Source organism: Xiphophorus couchianus, chromosome 8 (genome assembly GCF_001444195.1).
Source record: "Xiphophorus couchianus chromosome 8, X_couchianus-1.0, whole genome shotgun sequence".
NCBI classification, from domain to species: domain Eukaryota; kingdom Metazoa; phylum Chordata; class Actinopteri; order Cyprinodontiformes; family Poeciliidae; genus Xiphophorus; species Xiphophorus couchianus.
The window spans coordinates 8,052,166-8,075,975 of NC_040235.1; the positions used below are offsets into that span (position 1 = coordinate 8,052,166).

The 23,810-nt window shown below is 38.8% G+C and overlaps 1 protein-coding gene across 2 annotated transcripts in view; it reads left to right on the forward strand.

Moving 5' to 3' along the window:
- LOC114150172 (protein turtle homolog A-like) overlaps window positions 1-22,408 on the forward strand; it is a 60,653-nt gene extending 38,245 nt beyond the window's left edge. The window contains exons 9-21 of one of the 2 annotated variants that reach the window (XM_028026454.1): window positions 881-1,023; window positions 4,412-4,552; window positions 6,272-6,382; window positions 8,593-8,743; window positions 9,639-9,750; window positions 11,088-11,278; window positions 12,958-13,187; window positions 13,431-13,515; window positions 14,979-15,140; window positions 16,456-16,492; window positions 16,715-18,778; window positions 19,597-19,670; window positions 20,707-22,408. In XM_028026454.1, the coding sequence (XP_027882255.1) occupies window positions 881-1,023; window positions 4,412-4,552; window positions 6,272-6,382; window positions 8,593-8,743; window positions 9,639-9,750; window positions 11,088-11,278; window positions 12,958-13,187; window positions 13,431-13,515; window positions 14,979-15,140; window positions 16,456-16,492; window positions 16,715-18,778; window positions 19,597-19,670; window positions 20,707-20,870 (3,665 nt within the window). In that variant the 3' untranslated portion in view covers window positions 20,871-22,408. The remainder of the gene's footprint in view (window positions 1-880; window positions 1,024-4,411; window positions 4,553-6,271; window positions 6,383-8,592; window positions 8,744-9,638; window positions 9,751-11,087; window positions 11,279-12,957; window positions 13,188-13,430; window positions 13,516-14,978; window positions 15,141-16,455; window positions 16,493-16,714; window positions 18,779-19,596; window positions 19,671-20,706) is intronic. The other variant, XM_028026455.1, reaches the window with a different exon arrangement.
- The last annotated feature ends 1,402 nt before the right edge of the window (window positions 22,409-23,810 follow it).

Sequence of the window (23,810 nt, forward strand, 5' to 3'; positions counted from 1 at the left end):
AAAAGTTAAGTCAAGTTAAAGTACTTGGGTAAAAGTACTTTCTCTTTTAAAATAAATACTCCATTATTACCTTTATGCTTTAAAAAGTGACTAAAAATGTGCGTGTTCAAAAGGTTGCTGGTGTATGCAATGAAAAATGCCAAGTTTTCAGTTTGTTTGCTTGTTTGTTTGAAGGGTAGCTGTTTCTCTATAATTACCTGTTAGCAAAGAAATGCTCATATTGTAGTATAATTAATCATATCGTTTCCTTGCGGCTTCAGCGTTTTCCTCTTGGTTCACTCGGAGAAAATACATTATCCTCAGCTCTGCTGGATGTCAGAATGAACAAGTTATAGTCTGCAGATTCTCTCTGCACATAAACAGCAGGCTGCATTTAAGATTACATTATTGATCCTAAGGGGAATTTAAATATTGTTTTAACTCACGATTCTTCAAAAAAAGTTATGGTAGATAGTGATGGCTGGGTATTTCATAATTTTCTTGATTTTATGTAAAGACCTTCTTTACATCATGCCAGAAGTTTATATATTTGGCTACACACTCACGCATGACTTTCATGTTGTCTCCATGTGGCTGGCAAAGAGCAATCCGATCAGTTGCCTCAAATAAACCTTGTACGCCTTTTTCAGCAGTTATTTTTGTTCAGGTTGTCTCTGAACAAGGAGTTTATCTCCTGAGCAAAGAAAAAGAAAAGTGTGACCCGATTTTTTTCCCCAGAGGAAGTCTTTGATTTGGAGATTATTAAATCCTTGACATTTTGTGTAAAACAGATCTAATGTCTTGTTTTCTTTGGTAGAACTGTTGAAACATTAGTAGGATACTGAGACATGATTTAGCTTAAGACTTTAATAACTCAGATTTGTGTTTTAACTACACTTAGACCCAGCCAAGGCTTTCCAACTACCCGAGGAAACGTACCTTCCCACAGGTATGGGCGGCGGGATCCGATGCCCGGTGGCAGCTCAGCCTCTGCTGCTCCGTGTGGATTGGATAAAAGACGGAGCGCCTCTGGATCTGTCTCTGGTAATAAACAATACTCTCACGATTAGGTGAAATTTCCCTGAGCAGTGCTCAGTTTAAAAGATAAGGAAATTTCTGTGCATCATTATGTTGTCAACAGCAGTTTAAATGATGGTGGTTCCAGGTAAAGTGGCTGAATCTATTCATTTTCCCTCAGCAGAGCTGTATTTTACACTCCAGTAGATGTGTTTTGTAGGATTTGCAGAAATGAAGTTATTGACATGTCTGCTTCATGCTGGGAAGGTGTGTGTGTGTGTGTGGAGAAAAGAGTAAACAGCCTTGCTTTTTCAATGGGATTTAGGAGGAAAGTAGCAGCAACTAGGATCCCCTACCAGGCTGTAAAAACTGTTTTGTCATAGATTTTTTTCCCCTATTTTTGCTTTTTCTGTCACACTTAAATGTTTCAGATCAACAAACATTTGCGATAAAAATCCACTTTTAATGATGATTTTATCTGTTATAAAACTTCACACTTAGTTACTTAGAACCTGTCTGACTTCATGAAGTAGATTAAAAGAGCACAAAAACACATCATGATACATCCTGTTTATGTTTGTTATCATCTTAGACTCAAAACTGCAGAATTAAAACTTTCTATTCTGAGAGTTTTTACTCTGGCAGGGACTTATACTCAGGCAAGAAGCTTGTTTCTGATAGAAAGATGAGCAATACTCAAAAGATAATAAAATGATGTAAAAGGATTATCAATAAAATTGTTAATTTATTTAGCATTCATTCACATCAGCCATTTTTAGTCTGCTTTAATTAAGCTCTGTTTTGTTTGTTGAGGTATGAATACATAATCAAACTTTGATGCGAACCAAAACGGTGAAATCTGGTGCGATGTGAACTTTGGTGCGGTTTGAATGCATACCTCAAGGCATTCTGGGTAAATACAATGAAAACAAACGTGAGTGTAGCGCTAGTGGGAGAAATGACAAGAAAAATCCTCCAACCACTAAAATCTGATGCTACTCCACTTGTTTACATTTCGTGAAGAAGAAAGTTGCGATCTGTGTCTTCTTTTGACTTATTTTCATGTTGTTTCCTTCTGTAGATATTGGTGTAGCGCCACCACAGGCGAGGAGGGGAACAGCTTTTTCAATTTGTTTGGTTCTATGACAGTCTAATTCATAATTTTTCTGGTTTTCTGTGTTATGATGCTGTTTACACAGAAGTTTATATATTTGGCTACATACTCACTTATGACATTTATGTCCTCTCCACATGGCTGGCAAAGAGCAATCCGATCTGTAACCTAAAAAAAACAAAAACCTGTAGGGCTTCTTCAGCTCTGTACAGGTTGTCTCGGAACAAGGAGTTTATCTTCTGATCACAGAAAAACAAAGTTGTGATCTGATTTTTTTGCAGAGGAAGTCTTGATTTTCTACTCCTCTAATCTTTTTCCCTCTTTGCCAATTGAGAATTAATTCGGGACTCTGGCTGAACCGCTCCATATTGTTTAGAAATAGAACTTTAAGCATAAATCTGCCAGAGATATGAACAATTCTGGGCTTAGCTGTGAATAAATATGTATGTAAGGGAAGGATATCCTCTCTGACATTCCCTCTGCTCAGGATGGAAATTTCCTGCCGGCTTTGCAGTGGAAGGCCATTCAATCACATACATTTTAATGGATATGGGTAATGTGTTCAGTCTTAAAAGCTCTGGAAGCAATCCCTCAGGAATTCCTCACCTCTGTGTTGTCCCCGACTTTCCCTTTGATCTTTTTTCCCCCCCTTTATTAGAGGAATGAGTGGAGGACCCATTACAGATTAGAACTTCCCTTCACTTACCTTTTACTTCTCCTGATTGGAAAACCGCTTTTCCTCTTTCTGGTTTCTTTCTTGTAAGGTAAAAGTTAAACTTTGGTTTTTCTTAAAAAGCGTCCAGGGTTTCCTCCCATCTGTATTTTTGACACTGGGAGCGATGGATGTATCAGAGAATGAGATGCACCGCAGGAGATTGGTGCAGAGGCCCGGAGTCGGGCTGTTATTCTGCCAATTATTCCGATCCTGCCGCGGTTTTCACGCGCCGCAGCGATACTTACGGCTTCAATCCGCGGAGAATAATGGCACTTTTGGCTTCATTAAGCAGCCGAGTGGAGAACTTTTTGAACACAGCGAAAGCTTTTCACTGAAGGCGTAATGGAAAAAATTACTTTGAGTGCTTTTAATTCTGTTTCTCAAAAGCTGATCATGAAACCTGAAAAGAACATTTGTGCTTTGATTGAAATAGCCAGAAAGTATATATATTTTTATGTTTTATGTGATTTTTATTGGAGGTAATGTTTCTTTTCATCAATGCCAGATGGATAAAAATGCATACCATAGGAGAAAAAAACACACACACTGTAGATTTGTGACAGAAAACACTTCTCAGGTCAAACACCTCTTCATAGTTTCTCACATTTTTGCTTTTCCCATACATTCAGGTGAATGTGAATGAATTATAATACAAATAAAAACACATTCATGAAGTAATTCAACTGAAAAAGGGAAACTTATACATTATATTGACCAATTGGACAAAGATGGAAACATTTTAACCATTTACAGCAGTTCGTTTTGATGACAACGGCTAAATTTGAATATTAAATTAGACACGAACACACACATAATCTACATGATTGAAGCCATGCAAAAACAGATTACCGTTATATCAGCTTGGCTTTTTTTTGCAGTGACACATAGGCAACCGGTTTCTCTATGTCACATGTGTCAAACTCGAGGTCCGTGGGCCAAATCTGGTCCACCACAGCGTTTTATGTGGCCCTCTAGATTCTACATTAAACACAAAGTATGCTTAAGTATCATGTTATCAATCAAATCAATGCAGTTTTTATCTGTTTACTGCCAAATTATGTCAATTACTCCAGTTTCTTGATAATTATCATGGAAATTCACTGAAAATCAACAAATTCCCACACTAATAAGTGGGAGTTTATGGCAGATTCTTTTCAAAAATTGTCAAAACTTTCTTACTTGTGCTAAACAGCTGCCTCATCTTTAATTGATATCAGATTATAATAGTCCATGATCTATACAGCGAGTAATAAAAAGTCACATTTGCTTTTTATAATGGGAAAATATTTCCAAATTAATACCACAAACACTTTGACTTTTATTGCAAAAAATCACAAAAAGAATCACGAAATCCTGGAGGGACTGAAAAGAGGTTCAATAATATTTAATTGTAAGAATTCATTAATATTTTAAGAGTTTGTTAATGTGTTTTATAAATGCATTGTGGCACTTTTGGCCCTTTAAGAGCATTCATGGTCTTGATTTGGCCCAAAACGAAAATGAGTTTGACACGCCTGCTATATATGTTGAAATGTCGAGATGGGGCAAAAAGAAAAATAAAGTTAAGTTGTGCGCCTTTCTTCCAGTATCCAGGATGGACTCTGAAAGCCGACGGCTCTTTGGTCATGGCGACGGTCAACGAAGACGCAGCGGGCACCTACAGCTGTACTCCATACAACAGCTACGGCACCATGGGGCCATCTGGACCCACCAGGGTGGTTCTGCAGGTCGGTACGAACACAAAGCAACGTGGGTCACCTGCTGAAAGGTCACACTTAACGAGAAACAGCTCTAAGCTCATTTCACCCAGCAGTACATTTAATAAATCCTGCAAAAATAAACATTTTTTTTACCAAGTATTCTTTGGTCTAGTTTCTACTGCAAATATGGGTAACACTTTATTTGAAGAGGTGTGCATAACACTGACATAAACATGATATAACACCTGTTATTGTCATGAAGTGTCAGTCAGTAAATACTTTCAATGTACGTTTTCATAGAACTTTACGTTGAAAGTATCATTATTTACCAAATAATGCAAACTTGACACTTTTAATTGACTTTTAATGCAACTTTTAGTGCAGCTTTTTATCAAAAGTCTCATTATGTACTAAATTACACTTCATGACAACATTTATAAAGACTCCTTCATGTTTATAACAGGTGCTATGTCATGTTTATGACAGTGTAATGTCAGTCTTGTGCACCCCCCCTTCAACTAAAGTGTTATCCAAATATCTTAGTACATTTGAAATAAAAATAAACCAATATACACATAACTTTTCTGCAGAAAATGAAAGCTTGTTTTAAGTCAATCATTCCTTAATATTGGTTAAACTTGCAGATTACTTTACTTATAACAAGATATTTTTACCCATATTATAAGTTAATTAATGTACTAATTCACTTTTTATCAAAATTAACCAATTATTGACTTAAAAACGCTAATTTCTTGCTGAAACGTTACCTTTAAGTTGAAGACATTTCCATTAGAAATTAGACCAAACATTTAGTTTTTTTGCAGTAATGGTTTACCTTCCTCTTGTTTACGCTGATCGATTTGTGAAAAACGTTAACGGAGATGTCATTGATCAATCTCATCATTTGGCTGCACATTCATCAAACATTTTCACATTTATTGATTTATTTCTCTTTTTCTTGTGATGAAATTTTGAAATATTCAAATATTGCTGCCATAAACTCTTTAGTATCTCATTTTTTTTTCACTTTTTGACATTTTGTTACATCATAACCTCAAACTGGAATCTATTTTATTGGGATTGACATCGACTGACCAACACAAACTTGTGTAAAATTGTGAAGTACAGAAAACATTTTCCTACCTAAAATACTGGCCTTCGACTAGGCCATTCTAACACATGAAAAGTTTCGTTGCAGCTCCTCTAGACTTGCTTTGAGTCTCTTGGCTGCTTCCTCAGATCAGTTCAGTGTTTTAAGTTGGCGGCCATGTTGTGGTAGTTTAGGCTAATTAGTTGCTATGGTAATTAGAGGAATACCAGAGAAAATATGGACATAATGAGTTTTATTTGTATAAAAAATGTGTATAATTACTACTAGTATTAACTGTTTACCATCTTTGTGTTTTGAATGACAAGTGTTTGGTTTGAATTGATGTGTTTTTAGACTTATTCGACGATGACATTAAATCTTTCTATTCAAATCAAGCATGAAGAATTTTCTCACTGTGTATTAAGAAGAAACATTTTCTTGACCTTTTCCCGCCAACCTGCGAGGCCCTCCCACATTAATAGAAGTCAACTTCGCCCGACTACAACGATGTCACTTAGCGGGGGAGTTAATTGTGTGGCTAATCCTCTTGTTATTAAGATAATGTAGTCCAAGGCGGCGGTAATCCAGTCTGGAAATCCCTTGTTTTGCATTGCTGCGATGTCCTTGATTCAGCTTACTGCTTTGGCGTTTGGCAGGACCCCCCGTCATTCAGCATCACTCCAGCCCAGGAATACAGGCAGGACGCCGGGAGGACGCTGCTCATCCCCTGTCAAGGAAACGCAGCCGCAACAGCCACCTGGAGCAAGGTAAATCTGACACAAATAAAGCAAAATAAAAATATTCTAAATGAAAACTTACATTTTTTTCTTTAACCAAAGCTGCTTGTCTCTTTGTGAAACAAAAAAATGTCTTTCTTTTGGGAAATGCTTGGGTTGGCATTGTGAGACCAACCCTTCACTGGCGGCCATATTGATAGGTTGTTGCTGATTATCCACAGAAAAGGTTTTATGTTTCTGTGGATAAAAGTGTGTCAGATTAAGAAATCATGATGTATAAACATTGGGCCGCAGAATAGTAATAACTGCAAAATCTCTGGCAGTACCAGAGATAACCAGGATCCAAACTTCATGACCGCAGGTGACGATCAGAACCGGATCGGTACATCAGGAGCTTTGCTTTCGGACTCGGGTCGCTCTTCACCACAACAGACCAGCGTAGCGCCTGGATTACTGCAGCCCGATCCTAATCTGTAGGCCCGACTCCCGCTTCAGGACAACATCACATTCTGATACTTAAATTCCTCGATCCGAAGCAGGGAGCGACCCGACCTGGAGGGAACGGGCCGGAGTTTAGTGGAGATGGCCCGGAAGAACCAGAAGACTTAGAGTAGCTGAGCGCTTCACACTCATCCGTCCGTCCGTCCATCCGTCCATTAAACAAGTCAATCCATCCATCTGTCCATCCATCCACTTGTCTGTCCATCCAACCATTTGTTTTTCCATCCATCCATCCATCCATCCATCCATCCATCCATCCATCCATCCATCCCTCCCTCCCTTAGAACAGTAACTTTTCGGCGTCGTGTGTTTAAATATCATTTGGCTAAAAGGTTGTCTCCTCGCTCCAAAGCTTCGTTGAAGGTTTAATAAACTGATTTCTAAATCCTCCCAGAGTTTCTCTGCTGCGGCCGAGGAAATGACGAGGAGGTTTGGAGTGTTGGAGATGAAATGTTCCCTACAGCAAGACGCAGCTCAGTCATTTCACACACTCGCCTTTGGCGATCCAGTCAAAGCCCAAAGGATTTCACACAATCCCCTGTGATCTATTATCCACCTCGTCCATTTCACCTGGATAGGAGCCACATTATCGGGATAAAGGCCGGACTGCCTCCAAGAAAAGAGCAGAGAAACACCATCCAAATGTTGACGAGTGGAAGCATGACTGTTTTTCCACAGCAGGGATTTTGGAAGTGACCAGTCTGGAAACAGTTACTTTAACTCAAACGGTTTAAAATCCAAGTTGGGCTAAGTTGACCCATGTAGCTCACATGTAATTATCTTAATTTGAGATGTTGTCCTGAACATCTCAACTGCAGGGAAAGTATGAAAATATTCTAAAATCTGACATCTTAAGGCCCCGCTAAGATAATTTTATTCTGCTTGACATTTCCACATTTTCTTTAAATCTCAGTTATCTCAATCATCCCTTTGGTCAGATCACTACCACTAACATTTGTGTTTTATTGGGTTTTTAGGAAATAAACCCATGAAGTTACAGAAAATACATAATTTTTAAGTATTTAGCATCTGTAAATTGCAGCATGTAACTTTTATAAAAATATTTTTCTATATATTGAATCTGTTACTGTGTTTTTACAGTATCAGACAAATAATCTGTGAAGAAATCGCTTTCTTCCTGTGCCTAACTAGGAACAACCAATCAGAGCCAGGAGGCGGGGCTTAGCGCTGTCAATCACCACTCTCTCTTTTCTCTCTCTGTTAACACAGGCTGTTATTAATGCAAAGGCTAATTAGCATGGGTTTTCTGTAACGGTAAGTTGTTTCTCTGCCTTTAGCACATTCTTTAGTGTGTGCACTAGATTGATTGGCAGCGCTAAGACCCGCCTCCTGGCTCTGATTGGCGCCAGAAACAACGGCAATAACAGCTAAGGATGGAGGTGGAGGAGATACATTTTTTAACAGATTATCTGTCTCATATTATGATATCAGGACATGGTGACAATTTCAACGAATATGTAAAAAATAAAAATGTATATACTCGAGCTTAAGGCACCACTGAAGTTGTATTTTGCTTGAAAGTGGCCACGTTTTGTCAGATCACAACCAACATTTATATGTTTTTCTGGGTTTTTAGGTGATAAACTAACAAAGTTGCAAAATATCGTCAAGTGAAAGTAAAATATACATAATTTTGTGAAAACTGAAAGTATTTTAAGATTTCTGTTCGATGTAAATTACTTTACTGTTGGGGTTTTTCTGTTTTTGTTTTTTTTTAGGTTGACCCGGTTCGTTCTGTTTCCTACTCCATCGAACCCAATGGGTCTTTGCTGCTGCAGCCTCTTCTGAAGGACCACCAGGGGGAGTGGGAGTGCCGCGTCTCCAACCGCGCTGCGTCCATAGAGACCCGCACACGAGTCTTTGTCCTGGGTGAGTCCCTCCTTAAAGTGACACCACATGTTTCAGATGATCAATAAAATAAACAGTAAACATGCTAACATGACAGCAGAAACTAACACACATGATCTATGGTAATGAAGCTGGATGTTAGTAGGCAAGTATTCTGATGGAAAGTTTGGTGGAAGGAAAAAGTGTAGCAGGGGAAAAATGGCTAAGACCCATGTAGCAACCCTTCATTTACCCCCTTTTAAGTAAACTATTATATTTGCTGAACAATTCTCACATGGCTGCTGTGCACCTTCTTCTACCACATTTTTTCCTTCCACTAAACTTTCCATGAGTGTATTTGCATCCAGCGCTCTGGACGATCATCTTTTTTAGCAGCAGTTTCCTCCCAAAAAAAGGAAAATACTAAAAAAATATTTTTTTAAATGTTTTTTGAGATGGTGTATCATGATTACATGATCTACTGCCACATTGTTTCCTTCCACTAAACTTTCCATGAGTATATTTGCGTCCCGCTCTCTGAACGGCCACCAGGGGGAGTGGCAGTGCAGCAGTCTTCTGCTTTAAGTAATTTTTGACATGGTATATCATGATCACTTGACCTACCACCACTTTTTTTTTTCTTTCCACTAAACTTTCTGAGTATATTTGCATCCAGCACTCTGAGCTGCCATCTTTTTTTTTAGCAGCTTTCTTCTTTTTTGAGACGGTGCATCATGATTACATGAGCAGTTTCCTGTTTTTCTCTTTTACTAAAATCTCCTCGGTCCACCTGGACCAGCCGGTGCCTCCGCTCCGCCTCCGATGTATAAATGCAGAACTTCAATAGATGCACCTCTGACCTTCTGCTCCGTCAGGTATCTGGTGCGCTGGCCGGTTTCCACCAACTCCTCTCCTCTCTTCTCCGCTCTCGCTGCAGGAACCAGTCCCCATGCGGCCGCCGCGCTGTCCGTCTCTCCTGGGCCGAGCCGGGCCAACCTATCCTGGGAGGCCGGCTTCGACGGAGGATCAGCGCAGACATTTTCAGTCTGGTGGGTGTAAAGCTGCCCGCTTTTCTCTCGGGCCGTAACCATGGCAGCCATCGACGGCCCCGGTATTGCTCTATTGATCGCCGGGATGAGGAATTCATTTATCTGCCATCACCTCTTGGCGGAGTGGAGTGTAACTTTACGATGCTTCGGCCCTGAGAGCGAAGATAGAGAGCGACCGATAAAAGCCGACATAATAAGCTTGTTTCTTTTGTGTGTCAAGTTTTTATCATCCAACCGCGGCTTTCAGGGAGTTTATTTGGGGTTTATGTGACGGAATGAAAGTAGAAATGGATTTGGATTCAGACAAACTTCACTCAACCAGAACAGGAATAAAACTCATTTTTGTTTTGGGCCAATCCAGATTAAGAATGCTCTTAAAGGGCCGGTTGTGCCAGAATGTATTGATAAAACCGGTTCACATTTTTATAATCCTTAAAATTTAATATTATTGTTGAGCATCTTTTCAGTCCCTTCAGGATTTTGTGATATTTTTTTATTAATCCCAAAGATAAATTAAGTTGTCTCACAAATTTCTTAAGAGTGGCTGTAGATGCTCCTGTAGCAGTTCGTATCACAGCCAGTCTGAAGAAGCCTCTGACTGAAGACACTGTTTTCCCAACGGCGTCTGAATGTTCAGCAGATGTGTTTTGTTGAGCTCAGACTCATTTTCACATCATAATTTCTGTTATTTTCGCATTGAATATGACTCATTTTCTGATTTTATGTTTTGTTTATGTGACCTGACATGGACAGAGTTCAGTATATAAACCGAACGGAAAGTATTTGGCAAAAAAAGACGATAATGGCAGCTTGTTTTTGTATTTCCTTCCATTTACAGTTTCTTTAAAAGGATCGTATTATTCTCTGACAGACGGTTGCACTTTTCACATGTTTTAAAAAGGTGAAGAAGGGTCAGATAGTTGTTAGTAAACAAACACAAAAACTTCACCTTTTGCATGAAGTTTTCTTAAAGAATCAAACCTCTTCACTTGCATCCAAGCTCTCTTTTTTTTTATTTTCAGACTGACTTGCATACTTTCCTGTCGTTCTGAATAGGTTAATGATTATTTTTTTCCTCTTAAAGCCCTGAAGGTCAGATAAAAGCTTCATCTCTGGTAGAAACGTGAAAATCACACCTAATTGGAGTTGCGTGCGCTCTGTGCAATATCGGGGATCCATCAGAGCTTGTCTCTGCCGCAAAATCTCGAGCAGATGATGAGCATGAATGATTAATGAAACCTACTTTCCTGTCATGTTTCATACAGCCAGACTCCCAGAAGCCTCGCTGCTGTTTTGTTCTCACTCCTCCTCCTCCCTCCATCTCTCCGGCTCTGCAGGGTGAAGAGGATTTCAGTGAGCGATGGCGACGGGAGGCAGGACTGGTACTCCGTACCCGTTCCCCCCTCATCCGGCACCAGCCTGCAGGTTTCGGGCCTTTTTCCCGCCACCGACTACCAGTTCAGCGTCTTGTCTCAGAATAAGTTTGGCACAGGGCCTTTCAGCGAGATCGCAACTACACGCACTTTGGGTCAGTCCAGTTTTCCTCTTTTGCTCTATTTTTTTTTTATCTTTGCAGAACTGGAACAAGGACTCTACTGTTGGCTAAAACCAAATATTTACACACAACCTGCTTCTCTCAGTAGCTGTAAAAGCTACAAATTAGAAGTAGGAAGATAAATTTGCCAGTTTTGAAAAAAGTTTTAGGAAGAGGTGGTTTAGAAACGGATATATTTCACAAAACTGCAAGTGAAACATTTTTTTTGCATCACATAACCAACAGCCGGATGTTACTACTGGAAGAAACGCCAAAGATAGTTAAAATGCAAATACTGATTGTTGTACTCAAGTAAAAGTAAAAAGTAGCTGCCATAAAATTACTCAAGTAAGAGTAAAAAAGTATTTGGTAAAAAGTTACTCAAGTTCTGAGTAAATGATCAAATTATTCAATATTTAAAAATTACACCAATAGAAGGATAAAAATGTAAACTTAAGTTAAAATTTTGTTGTTTTGAGGACAATAATTCATATAAGTAACAAAAAGTAACCAAATCAGGCAAAATAAAATGTTTCCTGATCATTTTCTTTCAATAAAAACTTTTAATACTTTAACAAAAACTGCAGGTGTGTGTCTGGTGGACTTTTGTTTGTTTTTCATTCATTGGGTAGAAAATCCAGAAATGTTACTCAAATAAGAGTAGAAATACTTCATAATAAAATTACTCAAACTAACTAACAAACTAAGTAACTGAGTAAATGTATCTAGTTCCTTCCCACCTCTATGTATTTACTGGTAATGTTCTTATTTTCAGCCTGTGCTGAAATTTGTTGTAACTTATTGAAGTGACAAACATTTCCAGCAGCAAATACGTGTAAACTTTAACAAACTAAGAGAAATGTTAATATCTCGGCAGCTGTGACCTCTGACCTCTAGGAAAGATTTCACTGGTTTTCTCACTACAAATATGTACAATATTCATATTACTACTTTCATTGTTGTAGTAACATAAAACAGAATATGTGTACATCTACAGAACCTATCTACACTTGGTTTTAGGTTTTATGTGTATGTCAGATCTTTGAAAACACTGACAAATCCTTTAAAGGACTATATTGTGTATTTTCCAGCCATGTGGTGCCATTTCATAGTACAATCAAGTAGCCATAATACCTCCAGTTGTTATAAAATGACTTCCTAATTTAACGCCTTGAAATTGGGTCTCTGTCTCTTTAAGAAGCTCCTGTTCTTTCTGTAACTCCACCTTCAGGAAGTCATAACACCCCTTACTAATCATTTAGCAACATTTTTACCAGCGTTTCACTGAGAAGTAGCTTGTTTAATGAGCTCAGCAGATCCACAGTCCCACCAGGTGTTTGCTAATTGCTGCTGGCTAGTCTGAAGGAGCTGAGTGGGGGGGTTATGGGTGCAAAACTGCAGCTCAGAGGGGGAGCTTTGTCCTCGAAGGTGGGGCTAGCTCCACCCAGCCATTTTCAATGGAATGGTTGCCATGGAGATCAAACAAACACTCCAGGAAATATTAAAACATGATGTAAAGTGGATTTTATGTAATGCTGCCCCTTTAATTGCTTTCTCCTCAGTGGAGCTAACGTTAGCTTCTCTTCCTCCTTCGTCCCAAACTCTCGAGGTTCTGCGTTGATTTAATTTCTTCCCTCTGATTGACTCAAAGTCTCTGATTCTCCTCGCATTAGATCCTCCAGAGAGGAGCATCAAACCGAAGCCCCCCGCTTCGCTGTCAGCTAATCAGAACTCAGCAGGTGTCATCCTGCAGTGGGCTCTCCCTGACGCCCAGCAGCCGCCCATCACAGGCTTTGTCCTCCAATCCCGCTCCACCGCCGCCGCCGCAGCAGAGGACTGGTTTAATCTGGAGGAGAACATCAACGCCAGCAGCAGCCACATCCTGGTTAGGGGTCTGCAGAAGGTAAAGAGCCGGTCCCCCTACCCTCTGGTTCTGCCTGTGCTGCAGTGGTTTCACTTTGTAGACTACATGACAGTCATCACTTCCATTTTTTATTTTTTTATTCCCTCCCTGTGCCTGTCTCATCTCCCCCTTCCCTCTCCTGTATGGGTCTACATGAATTCAAATGAACTTCATTAGCATTGCAGACAGCGCCATGTGTTGACAAAGTGTGGTTTCATCCTCTGTGTGTGTGTGTGGTTTCAGGGCCGTGTGTATGAGCTGCGGATGCTTTCTCGTCGGGGGGAGCTGCTGAGCGAGCCCGGTCCATCAGTCAACGTCTCCACCACAGGTAGGAGTTTGAGAAAGAGCAGCCGCTCCTCTTCAAAGTGACGCCGTCTCTCCTCAGCGAGGGGAATCAGAGCGAGACCCCTGGGAACGCTGCCCATTTGAAGCACGGCCCATAGAAATAGCTTCACTAATTTTTTTTTTCTTCTTCTTGTTCTCCTTTTATTTGTGTGTGACATGAATGTTAAATCAGACGTAGGACTCAATCAGGGCTCGTCGCTGCAGCATCAACTCAAATCTCTGTTTTTGTTTAGACAGCTGCGCCGAGTTTCGGTCATCTGGCTGCAAAACAAACATGTTCAAGGTTTGATTATGATGATGAGGCTCCATCAGGAAACCAGATTAACAATTAAATTAAAAATAAAATCTATACCCAAATCATTATGATATAACAATGACTGTTCTGTTAAGACATTTAAATTGTAAAGAAAGAAATTAAATGAGGAGTTAATCTGTAGTTAGCTTTCAAGGATTGTAGCAAAACAACTGTGTCAATGAGAATAATTATTAAGAGGTAGATATAAAAATTAAATGAGAAAGATGGACTCTTTCTGAAAACCGGGCTCACAAAACGATACAAAAAAAGTTTCAAAAATAAATTGGTAAAAGATCAAGTTGACTAATCAACATTTAGTTTGAACAATTGGTTTAAAACTTCCTAATTTGAGTTTATTGATTTATATATTTCAAAATGTTTTTTAAAAACGAGGGAAAACGTATGAATACATAACCAAGAACAAAATAATTAGCTTAAAACTACTCTGTTCGAAAAGGAGTAAAAAGACGTGAACACTAATTTAGCCCTATTCTTTATCTCAATTTAATGAAATATCTTACTTACCGACTCAATAATTATTAAAAATTTGTAATTAAAACCATGTTATAATATTCACTGGCGAAAGAGCCAACAAATAAATTACATTACATAGACAAAATTATTACAAAATAACTCACAAGACAAGAAAATCCACATAATGATAATAATAGTAATAGTAGCAGTAGTAAAAGTAGTAGTTGTAGTAGTAGTAATGACAGTAGTACTAGCAGTAGCAGTAATAGTAGTAGTGATATTAATAATAGTAATAATAATAATAGTAATATTGACAACTGTAAATAACAACCGGACATAAAGCATCAGAATAATTACCAACTCTTTGCCAATGTACACCTATACTTTCTTCTTTGTCTGTTTTATATAACAATAAATAAATGAAAATAAAATATTTAAGTAAAAACAAATAAAAGCCAAAATGTGTTTCATTCAGGTCAAAATCAAGGTTTCATGTTTAGCAGTTAAGATTTGGACTTAAGCAAATCTTAACTTAACTAAAGCAGCTTTTAAGCCACAGAACTGAGTTTTAGGATTTGAGAATGAAACTTGGAATTTAGTCATTTATTTTTCTACTTGTGGCTAAATTTACAGTCACTAATTTCTTTGTCTGTTTAAACGTATTTGTTTGTTTTCAGTGACGGAGAGCTTCGCAGCTACGTCCACGTTTGTCCCGGAGTCGTTGCTGGCCGGTGTGCTAGCCGGGATCGGCTTCATGTTTCTGGCGCTGGTCTTGCTGCTCGGTTCTGCCTGCTTCGTCAGCCGCAGGAGGGACCGTCGCCGCAGGAAGACGGAGAATGGTCAGTAGTCATCTTCCAATGAAGACTTAGCACATTTTGATGAACTGCATGTTGAATGTGATAATTTATTCAGTAAAATATTGAGCCACTTCATATCTGCGTAATAAATTACTCTTCATGGATTTAGGAATTATCTTGTCCCTTCCTCATCCATCCAGTTGTAAAAATTATGGATGTTGTTCACATTGCTTGCTGATTACTGTAATTTCTCATTAGGCGGTTATAAATTAAAGGGTAAGTAACTTTAGCTAGCCTCGTTGCCTTGAGTCATTAAAGGGATCCAAGATTAGTTGAACATATCAGCCTAAATATGTTGTAATTTTTCTATTAACTAAAAATTGCTGTTTGTGATGCACCAAAACTCATAATTACTTCAAAAAACGTTCATCTTTTGTTATGTTTTTCACCCATGGAGGTCGCCATTTTTAAACCTGCTCGGTTGATGACGCATAATGGTCCATTATGAACTGGAATCTACAGAGTAAACACAGATAGGCTAATTTTACCTGAGTAGTTGTCCATCATATTATGTTTGACAGGTGTAATTTCAGATGATGCCACACTGTGTCACTGTTGGCTGTAATTAAAAAAACAGTGAGGTGAATCTGGATAAATTTCCCACATGAAAACAAAGAGCGCAGTAGGAGAGAGCAGGAGCAAACACAACTTCCAAAGGATGTACATTTGTGCCCTCAACATTTCTCTCCAGAAGACTTTGAGTCATTTGTATGAGCAAAAACTCGGCACTGGAAACTCTTTTAAGTGCTAATGGAGCTCTGTTCAGTTATGTCCGGATCGGACACAGAGCTATAGCAGTACTTACTGGATCACACAGTCCAACCTGAAGTACATGTCACTCATTGTTTCATTTACGAAGCAGCAGCAGCAAACACCAGCTGCTGCGGCCAACTCTGTCCTCTTCCACTGTTTGGTTCTACTCATCTTCATCACCTCTTGTGATTTCTACATTCCCATTGCTTTCCAGTTCAAATTGAAAAGGCTTAAAGACATTACTCATGCTGTTTTGGCTGGACCCAGCCAGGCAGTGGGACCATTAGACGTAATTTACCCAAAATGCATTGCAGCGTGAACAACATGGCAACGTTCCTGTGACAATATTTTATTAACATTTCTAAAAACTAAATGACCTACAGTATTATTACTGTATTGATTTTACATCTAAAATAAATATTTCTCAAACTCTACTGTTACAACTAATCATGGATCCTATTGGGCTCTTGATGGGGTTGATATTGTTTTTCACTTCCTGGTCAGAAAGTCGTGCACCATCTTACACCTCATCCCTCCCTTTCAGAACCCCTTCCTGCCATCTATAAGTGCCCCCCATCAATGTGAGTACCCCTTTATCAGTCCACTGCAATATCAGACAGTAACCTTTCCCTTTTTCCTTCCTTTGAATGTGCTGAAAATGCCAACAGGTTTCTATTTCATCTTCTTATCTCCCTCACGATGATCTATCCAAGCTGCTGGCTGAGCTTAAATGCGGTCAGTTTTTCTTCCACTTACAAATCTCTCTCCTCTGCCCTTCCCCATCTTTCCCCTCACTCTCACAGTAAGACTTCAGGCTCCAGTAGTCCAGACAGTTTGTTGAAGAAAAGCCTGCTCCCAGCCAGCTCCCACTACCCCACAACGTCTTCCACCACTTCTTCATCTCAGACGGACTGCTCCACTTTGAGCACAGAGAATAACCGTCGGCGCAGGACTCTAGAGCCAACCTACAGCAGAGGCCGCCTTACCAAGACAACTTCTTTAATTTCTCCCTCCATTGAGTTGATTTCTAGAGGTCCGGATGGCCGGTTTGCAGCTGGTGACTATGATACAATAAGTGTTAACAGCAAAACGATTTCCAGAGTCAAAAGATCTGTGTCACTCCACTTGGAAAAGGAGGACAAGAAAGACCTACCATGTGTGCTTTCTGTTGACGTTCCTCCGTTTAAACTGGAGGGTGATTCAAGTCAAATGCACAGCTTGGGTCAACTCCTGCCACTTCAGGAAAGCTACATTGTTTCGCCTGATCAGAACAGCTTGTACTCAAACACCAGTTTTTGCACCATGCCTTGTCTCAACAGAGGACTGCCTTCAGTATTTCCCGTCCTCCCACATCTCCGAGCCAGCATTGGTCAGCCTTCAACAACAGCGAGCACTTTGGTTCTCCAAATGGAACATGAACGTGAGAAAGGGAACCTTAGTCGGTGCCTGAGGCTGGCACAGGAGCGAGAAGAAATGGAAAGGGAGCTTCGATGGTACACACTAGACAGAAACTCCATGAACGTCAAGACAGAGGAAAGAGAAACGAGCAATGGGGACAAAAGTGTTGAGAGTCTTATGTGGGAATACAAAAGCAAGACCTTACCAAACATCTATCGTCAAGGTTGTAAGGAGAGATCTAAATACCTTACATCATCCGCAACCAACTGGGAAGCCCATCCTTATGACTCAAGTTCAACTTTGAATCCATTCAGAGATCATTTGAATACATCTCCCCCTTTCACTCCTTCTTTTTCTCCCATTTTTCTTGAATCATTTACTAAGAAACCCAATGGAGTCCGCCACTCTTTTGTTGACAGCTCAACTCTCCCTCACCAGAGGTGTCGAGTAGATCCACCACAAGGCTACGATAGTCTAAGACGATTCTCATCCTTTGATCACCAAACAAGTGACTCATTCCATAAGCCACAAAAAGAAAACATTCTTAGCAATGGCACAATGTTTCACAGCAACAGAAACACTCCAGATACAGTACCAGACTCTACAAGATTGGACAAAATGCTCAGTGAACCAATTGGTTCAGTTGGAAAAGAGTCGTGTGTCGAGATGAGCGTAGACGAGCCGGAGTTTGAGTTGCCCACGTTGGAACCTGCGAAGCCCATGTTACACCACAGGATTGCTTCTCATGTTCAACACGGCTGCTCGCTGTCTCAGCGAAGCAGGCATGAAGACATGAGAAGAAGCACAAGCTTCAATTGCAGCAGGAATGCTTCTGTCGGCAGCTTTGACATGGCCCATCTCGGTCAGCAAACCTCAGGACCAGAACACTGGAGAGCTAGGACCCGAGGCTCCAAAACCTTGGACCGCAGTCAGCGAAGTCAGAGTCTAGACTTGAGGAGACAGAAGAAGAGTACCTTTCTCACACCATCCGCATGGGTAGAGTCACTCAGCCAAGAGGACTGTTCGGTTGAATTTTCTCATACAAGTACCAAAAGTGAGCAACATTTCTCAACTGCTGTGGGTCCAAATCGCAGTCGAAAACCTGACGTGCCCTACTACTGCGAACCTAGCCCCTTAGCTGACACTGCCAATCATCCAACTCCCAATCAGGACACAATGAAGGAATCGGGTTATTCTGTCAGCCTGAAGGAGGTTTCCACATACTTACCGCCCATCAGTAACGACTTAGAGGCACTGGAAGTGGATTCAGGAGGCTACGAGGGAGTGGCAGACTCCGGTGGCAGCTACAGCAGCTATGCTAGCAGCGGCCGTGGCAGCATGGAGACTACTAATGGGCATCTGCCCTTGTCTCACCTGTCCCCAACGCTGACAGTCTCACCTGCGACTGCAGAGGACACTCAGGGGGGATCAGAGGACAAGGAAGGTGGACAAATAGAACCAAAACGAAGGTGATGGAGCACACCGACTTACTGAATTTTGATTTAGTTGAAGACGATGTCAGGGATTTTAGATAACCTCTATGGTCGCTATCAACGTGAGCCCATTACTCATCTAATGTCTAAAAGTCAATAACTGGTAACTGAATAGAACAAAGTACACTTCAGAATATAATTCAGAAAAGGTTGCGCATAAAGGCTTTACATGCTAATGGTAGCTGTTATGCTAAAGCGCCTGTAGGCAACCTAATAATACGTACTAAAGTTAATACATCATGTTTTAAAAAAATTTTTTTTTTTTGCTTGTTAAATTTTGCCTCCTGGTTTTGGTTTGATAGAGCTAACAAAATGTCAATTTTAATATGCTAAAGCTAAAATTAGCATGCAATATGCTGCATATAGCAGCTTTAGCACGGCAGTATATACAAATTATATTAAATACTACAATTAAATAAGTCACTCCTATAATAGTGACCATAGTAAAGCTAACATTAACATGCTAAAGCTAAAAACAATTGTGCTAAAGTTAGCATTTACAGTGCTAATTTTATAGTGTTTAAGATAATATAAGCAGGATAATTAGTATACTATGCACATTCAATCATGCTAAACAAATGTCTTGCATGCTATTGCTAGTATTATTGTGCTAAAGCTAACAGTAGCCAAATTCCAATTTATTATGCTAAAGTAAATGCTAGCATACAATGAAGCAATTGTTAGCAAGCTAATACTAGGGCTGTCATGTTAAATCTATCAAGAGTTCACTTATACTAATTCCCAAGCAAAAAGTACCACTAGCACCTGCGGCTAATTTTTTTGTTGCTCTTTAGGAGGCAGCCTTCGGTAGATGAGAATTATGAATGGGATGCTGGCGACATCTGCTTACGGCCTGGAAAAGAAGATGGTGAGAATTTTAATTTTCTAGATTGTAAATTAATGTTTTAAAGCAAAATTACTTGTTAAAATTACACAAATGATCTGCTTAATAGATTAGTTAGTAGATTTTGATATTTATCCACACAGTAGCTTTGTTTCACTGTTTTCACCCAAGTTGTGTACTTTACGATATTAATTTCATCTTTATTTTGTATTTTTGTATTATGTAGCAAATTTACATTATCAACGAGTACACATGCTGTTATTTAATTTTAGTTTTATATTTAAAGCCTCACCTCCATAGAAATATCTACAATAAATTCTGAATCAAATATTGACATTTAGATTGATGATCTGGTCATCTGAGTATGGAAAAAAATATAAATTCTTCTAAAAATAAGTCCAAAATGATACTAAAAGAGGGAAAAAGTTAATTTTAGGTGATGTATATGGATTTATGCTGACCATTTGTAGTTTTGAGCATGATAATTTAACTATTTTACCTGCTGCTATGTTTAATTTTTACACGTTTTGAAATAGAAACCAAAAAATGTGAAAATTATCAAATAAAAAAATGAAGCTGCATGACGTATTGAGAATTTCATATCGGGGTTAAAAGTGTAAAAAATGCAATTACGGTACAAACAAAGAAATTCTGTCCCTGTAAGTTCCTGTTTAAAAACACGGCTGGCACAAACATAAAAGTAATATTCTTAACCAATAAAAAAAAGAATATTTTAATATGTTCTTTAACTTTCACCGTTTGTCTTATTGAAGTAGTTTTGGATTGTGATGGAAGCCAACATTTAAAAAACTAATTCCTGCAAAACTTTCTTCTGCCTGGCTGACATTTATAAATATATTTCCTTGAATAAATTTAGAGAAAGGTCAGGTCTCTCTTGGATAAGTCCATTTTTAATATCCAGCCCTTAAACTGTGACTGTTTCTCACACATGGATGTTCACCATCAAGGAGATGAAATTTATACATCAAATACCAGCTGAGGTAAAAAAGAAAATCACAGCTTGTAATTTCACAAACTTCTTTTCCTTTTGTACCTGCAGGCGTTCTCCCAACACCAAACCCACAGAAGCCCGCTGCCAACCGGAGTCGTCCCAGCATGCCGCGCTCCGAGAAAGCACAAAAACGTTCCTCTGCGTTCGCGTCGCTGCCGGGGGATCAAAGCAGGCGCTCTGCTGTGCCAGAACCAGACGCCGTGATGTTCTGACAGCGCCGCCGCTCGCATCGCCTCGCCTGGCGCCGCGGCGGCGGCTCGGAGCAACCGGGTGACGAAAGCTCACGCTGGAGAAAGTGAGCTCTTCTGCGATCGAGCTCGTTCTTTTTTTATTACATTTTTTTCCAAAAGTGGATAAAAGACGACCAAAGACGAGAGCTTTTTTGGTGGGTTTGGTCTTTTTTAGCTAATTATGCTTAGCATTTACCACACAGATTACAAATCCCTTTGTTTATTTTGCTAGCTGTGGATGAATCAACCAGTAGGATTTAGACAAACTCTCATGCTGTGAGATCCAGCGATATTGAATTTCCAGAAAACGCGTCGCACTGAAACAAAAACAAACTTAGTTTTTTTCCCCAGCTACTATTGGTTTGCTCACTAGGGAGAACGAATAGAGCATTAAAATGTAATTTATTGTTCTTAAATATGGGAGAATATAAATAACATAAGGCAGTAGCTGCGTTTCGTTACAAATATATGCAAAACTTTGTCAATACTCCACAGAAATGTGGAATACGCTACCATGAATGTTTGTTTAGCTAAAATCTTGTCTTGCCTTGTATATTGAACCTCTGTGTACAATAACCCTAAACAAACTACAAAGCAATAGCTCCCAATGAGCCAGGGGAGCCCAAACGTTTGGACTCAAAACGTTTCGAGTCCAAAGATCTACTTTTTCTCTCACCAGCCGGCTGAGATCTACCTCATAATAATTGTAAATTAAACTTTATTGACTTGTTTTATATGCAAATATCCAAAAGTTATAGCAGACATATTAAGGTAATAGAAACCCTAATGCAGTTTCTTCCTCAGTGAGATTCTGACACTGGGAGGAGGTTACTGGTTTCACAGGCTGGTTGCAAACCTGAGGATAGCAGGTATTATTATGGTAAAGGTAAACAAAGGTAAAATAACCTGAACAGGTGATCAATTCGTACCTTTTTACTCTCTCTTTGTGCTTAAGCCCAATCTCTGCTCTGCAAGCAGAGATTACGTTAAAAACATAACATTCAGTCCGTTACGATATCAGGTTTTCAGGCTTGATATTTATTCCTCTATTATTAATAAACGCTCCCCTGAACACAGCGGCGGTGGATTAGCTAATTTAAACTCCTGCTCTGACAGTCAGTCGATCTTTGAGTCGCCTTTTTTTTTTGTTAATGGAACCGAAACGCACTGAATTGCGCAACACCTTGTTGAAACAATAATTACTGAGAATATAAATTTGAACACATTTTGTTGATTTATTTTTTTGTTCTTTAATAAAGTTACAAACATTTTGGATCTTTGAATATTTCGATAAGCGCGTCAGAAGAGGACAGGCTGGTTAAAAACGTAAACAAAACGTAGCAAAATTACTCATGAAACACTGTGTATGATTACATTTGTCTAAAATATATGTTAAAATATAATACTTATAAAGAAAACACAGAGGTGATCCTAATACTACCACAGTTACCGACGGCAACAGAAAAAAAAAAGGGTGGGGCGGACCTGTCAGTTACTGGTTGCTATGGTAACCAAGAACAGCGTAAAAGAACTTAAAACACCAATAACTGTCTGAAAAATATAACTTACTGACTAAACAAAATGAATTCAAAGAATAAATAAACACATTTTTGAGAAACTCCACATAATTTGTGCGCGTTTCTTTGTAATGCAACTCTAAATTATTCAAGGAAAATTTCCAAAACATTTGACAATGCAGTGAGTCACAGTGCTACTTTACACACCATCGGTTAGCATTTACAAACCAGCCAATCAGGGAGCGGGATTTATTTTCTTTGCCAATAATTGATTGTAACCCCAAAAAGCAGAGAAAAGGAAGTAGCAGCAGTGCTAAAACAATTTCCACTGAGCATATTAAAGCACATTAAGGTATATTTGGTGTTCGAACAATTAAAGTAGGCAAGGATGAGCATTTTTACAGGAAGTTTAAAGGATTTGTGGGATCTGTATGTGGTATGAACTGGATGTATCATCCAGGAATAAATCAAAAATAATTTGACCTGTTTTCAGGTTTTGGTTTGAATGATTACATAAAACTGGTTAAAAAAAGTTATTTTCTCTTCTCTCTAATTCTAATCAACTCACCGGGTTTCCATCCATCCAACCATTTTTTTGGTTTTATTGCCTGTGATTTATTGTTGATATATTAAGATGTGAATCTTTTTTTACTAAAAGTATAAATCAAGTATAAAAACTAGTTAACTATACATGAATCCTCACGAGTTTGTGATTCATCTGCAAGGGCAAGAGTCAATTTGTGTAAAATTCAATTAATCAAGATTATTGTAGTGTTTTAGATATATATTAAAAAATCAAGCTTTTATTGTAATTAGAAGGTAAAGACGTGTGAGAGGCGTAATCCTTTACACACAGGATTAATTATGCTTTTTATCCATTTTTATTTCCTTCTGTTAGGTTTCTCATGACATCTAAGAAATGTAGAATAATGATGTATTTTTGCAAGAGATGTTAAAGTTATAACAGCTTCTTTTTAGAAAGAGATATTGAATTGATTGAATATTACAGGTTTTATTTTCAGAGAATATATTGTCATAGTCTAAAAGTTCTGGATAAGAAAAACCTCAAAAGAAATTTAAAACTGTAAATTCAGCATTTTAATTTGGTAGAAGAGACAAATTTGTTGTAAATAAATGACTTTAAAGTATGAAACAAACTGGCTGCCACTTTGTGGGTTGGAGATCTGATCCGACTTTAAAGCTTTTAAATCAAAGTTTCTTTATGTTTGTTAAAAATTAAAGTATGTTTTTATATTTTGATGTCGCTGTGAACTTCATTTCATGTCACAAATATTTAGTAAGTTCAAACAATAACAGAATTAGAATATTTTAAAAATGGAAGAAGTCTGTGTTGGTGATTTGCATCACAGTCCCGCCACGTTTAGTTCCCACTACACAAACCTTT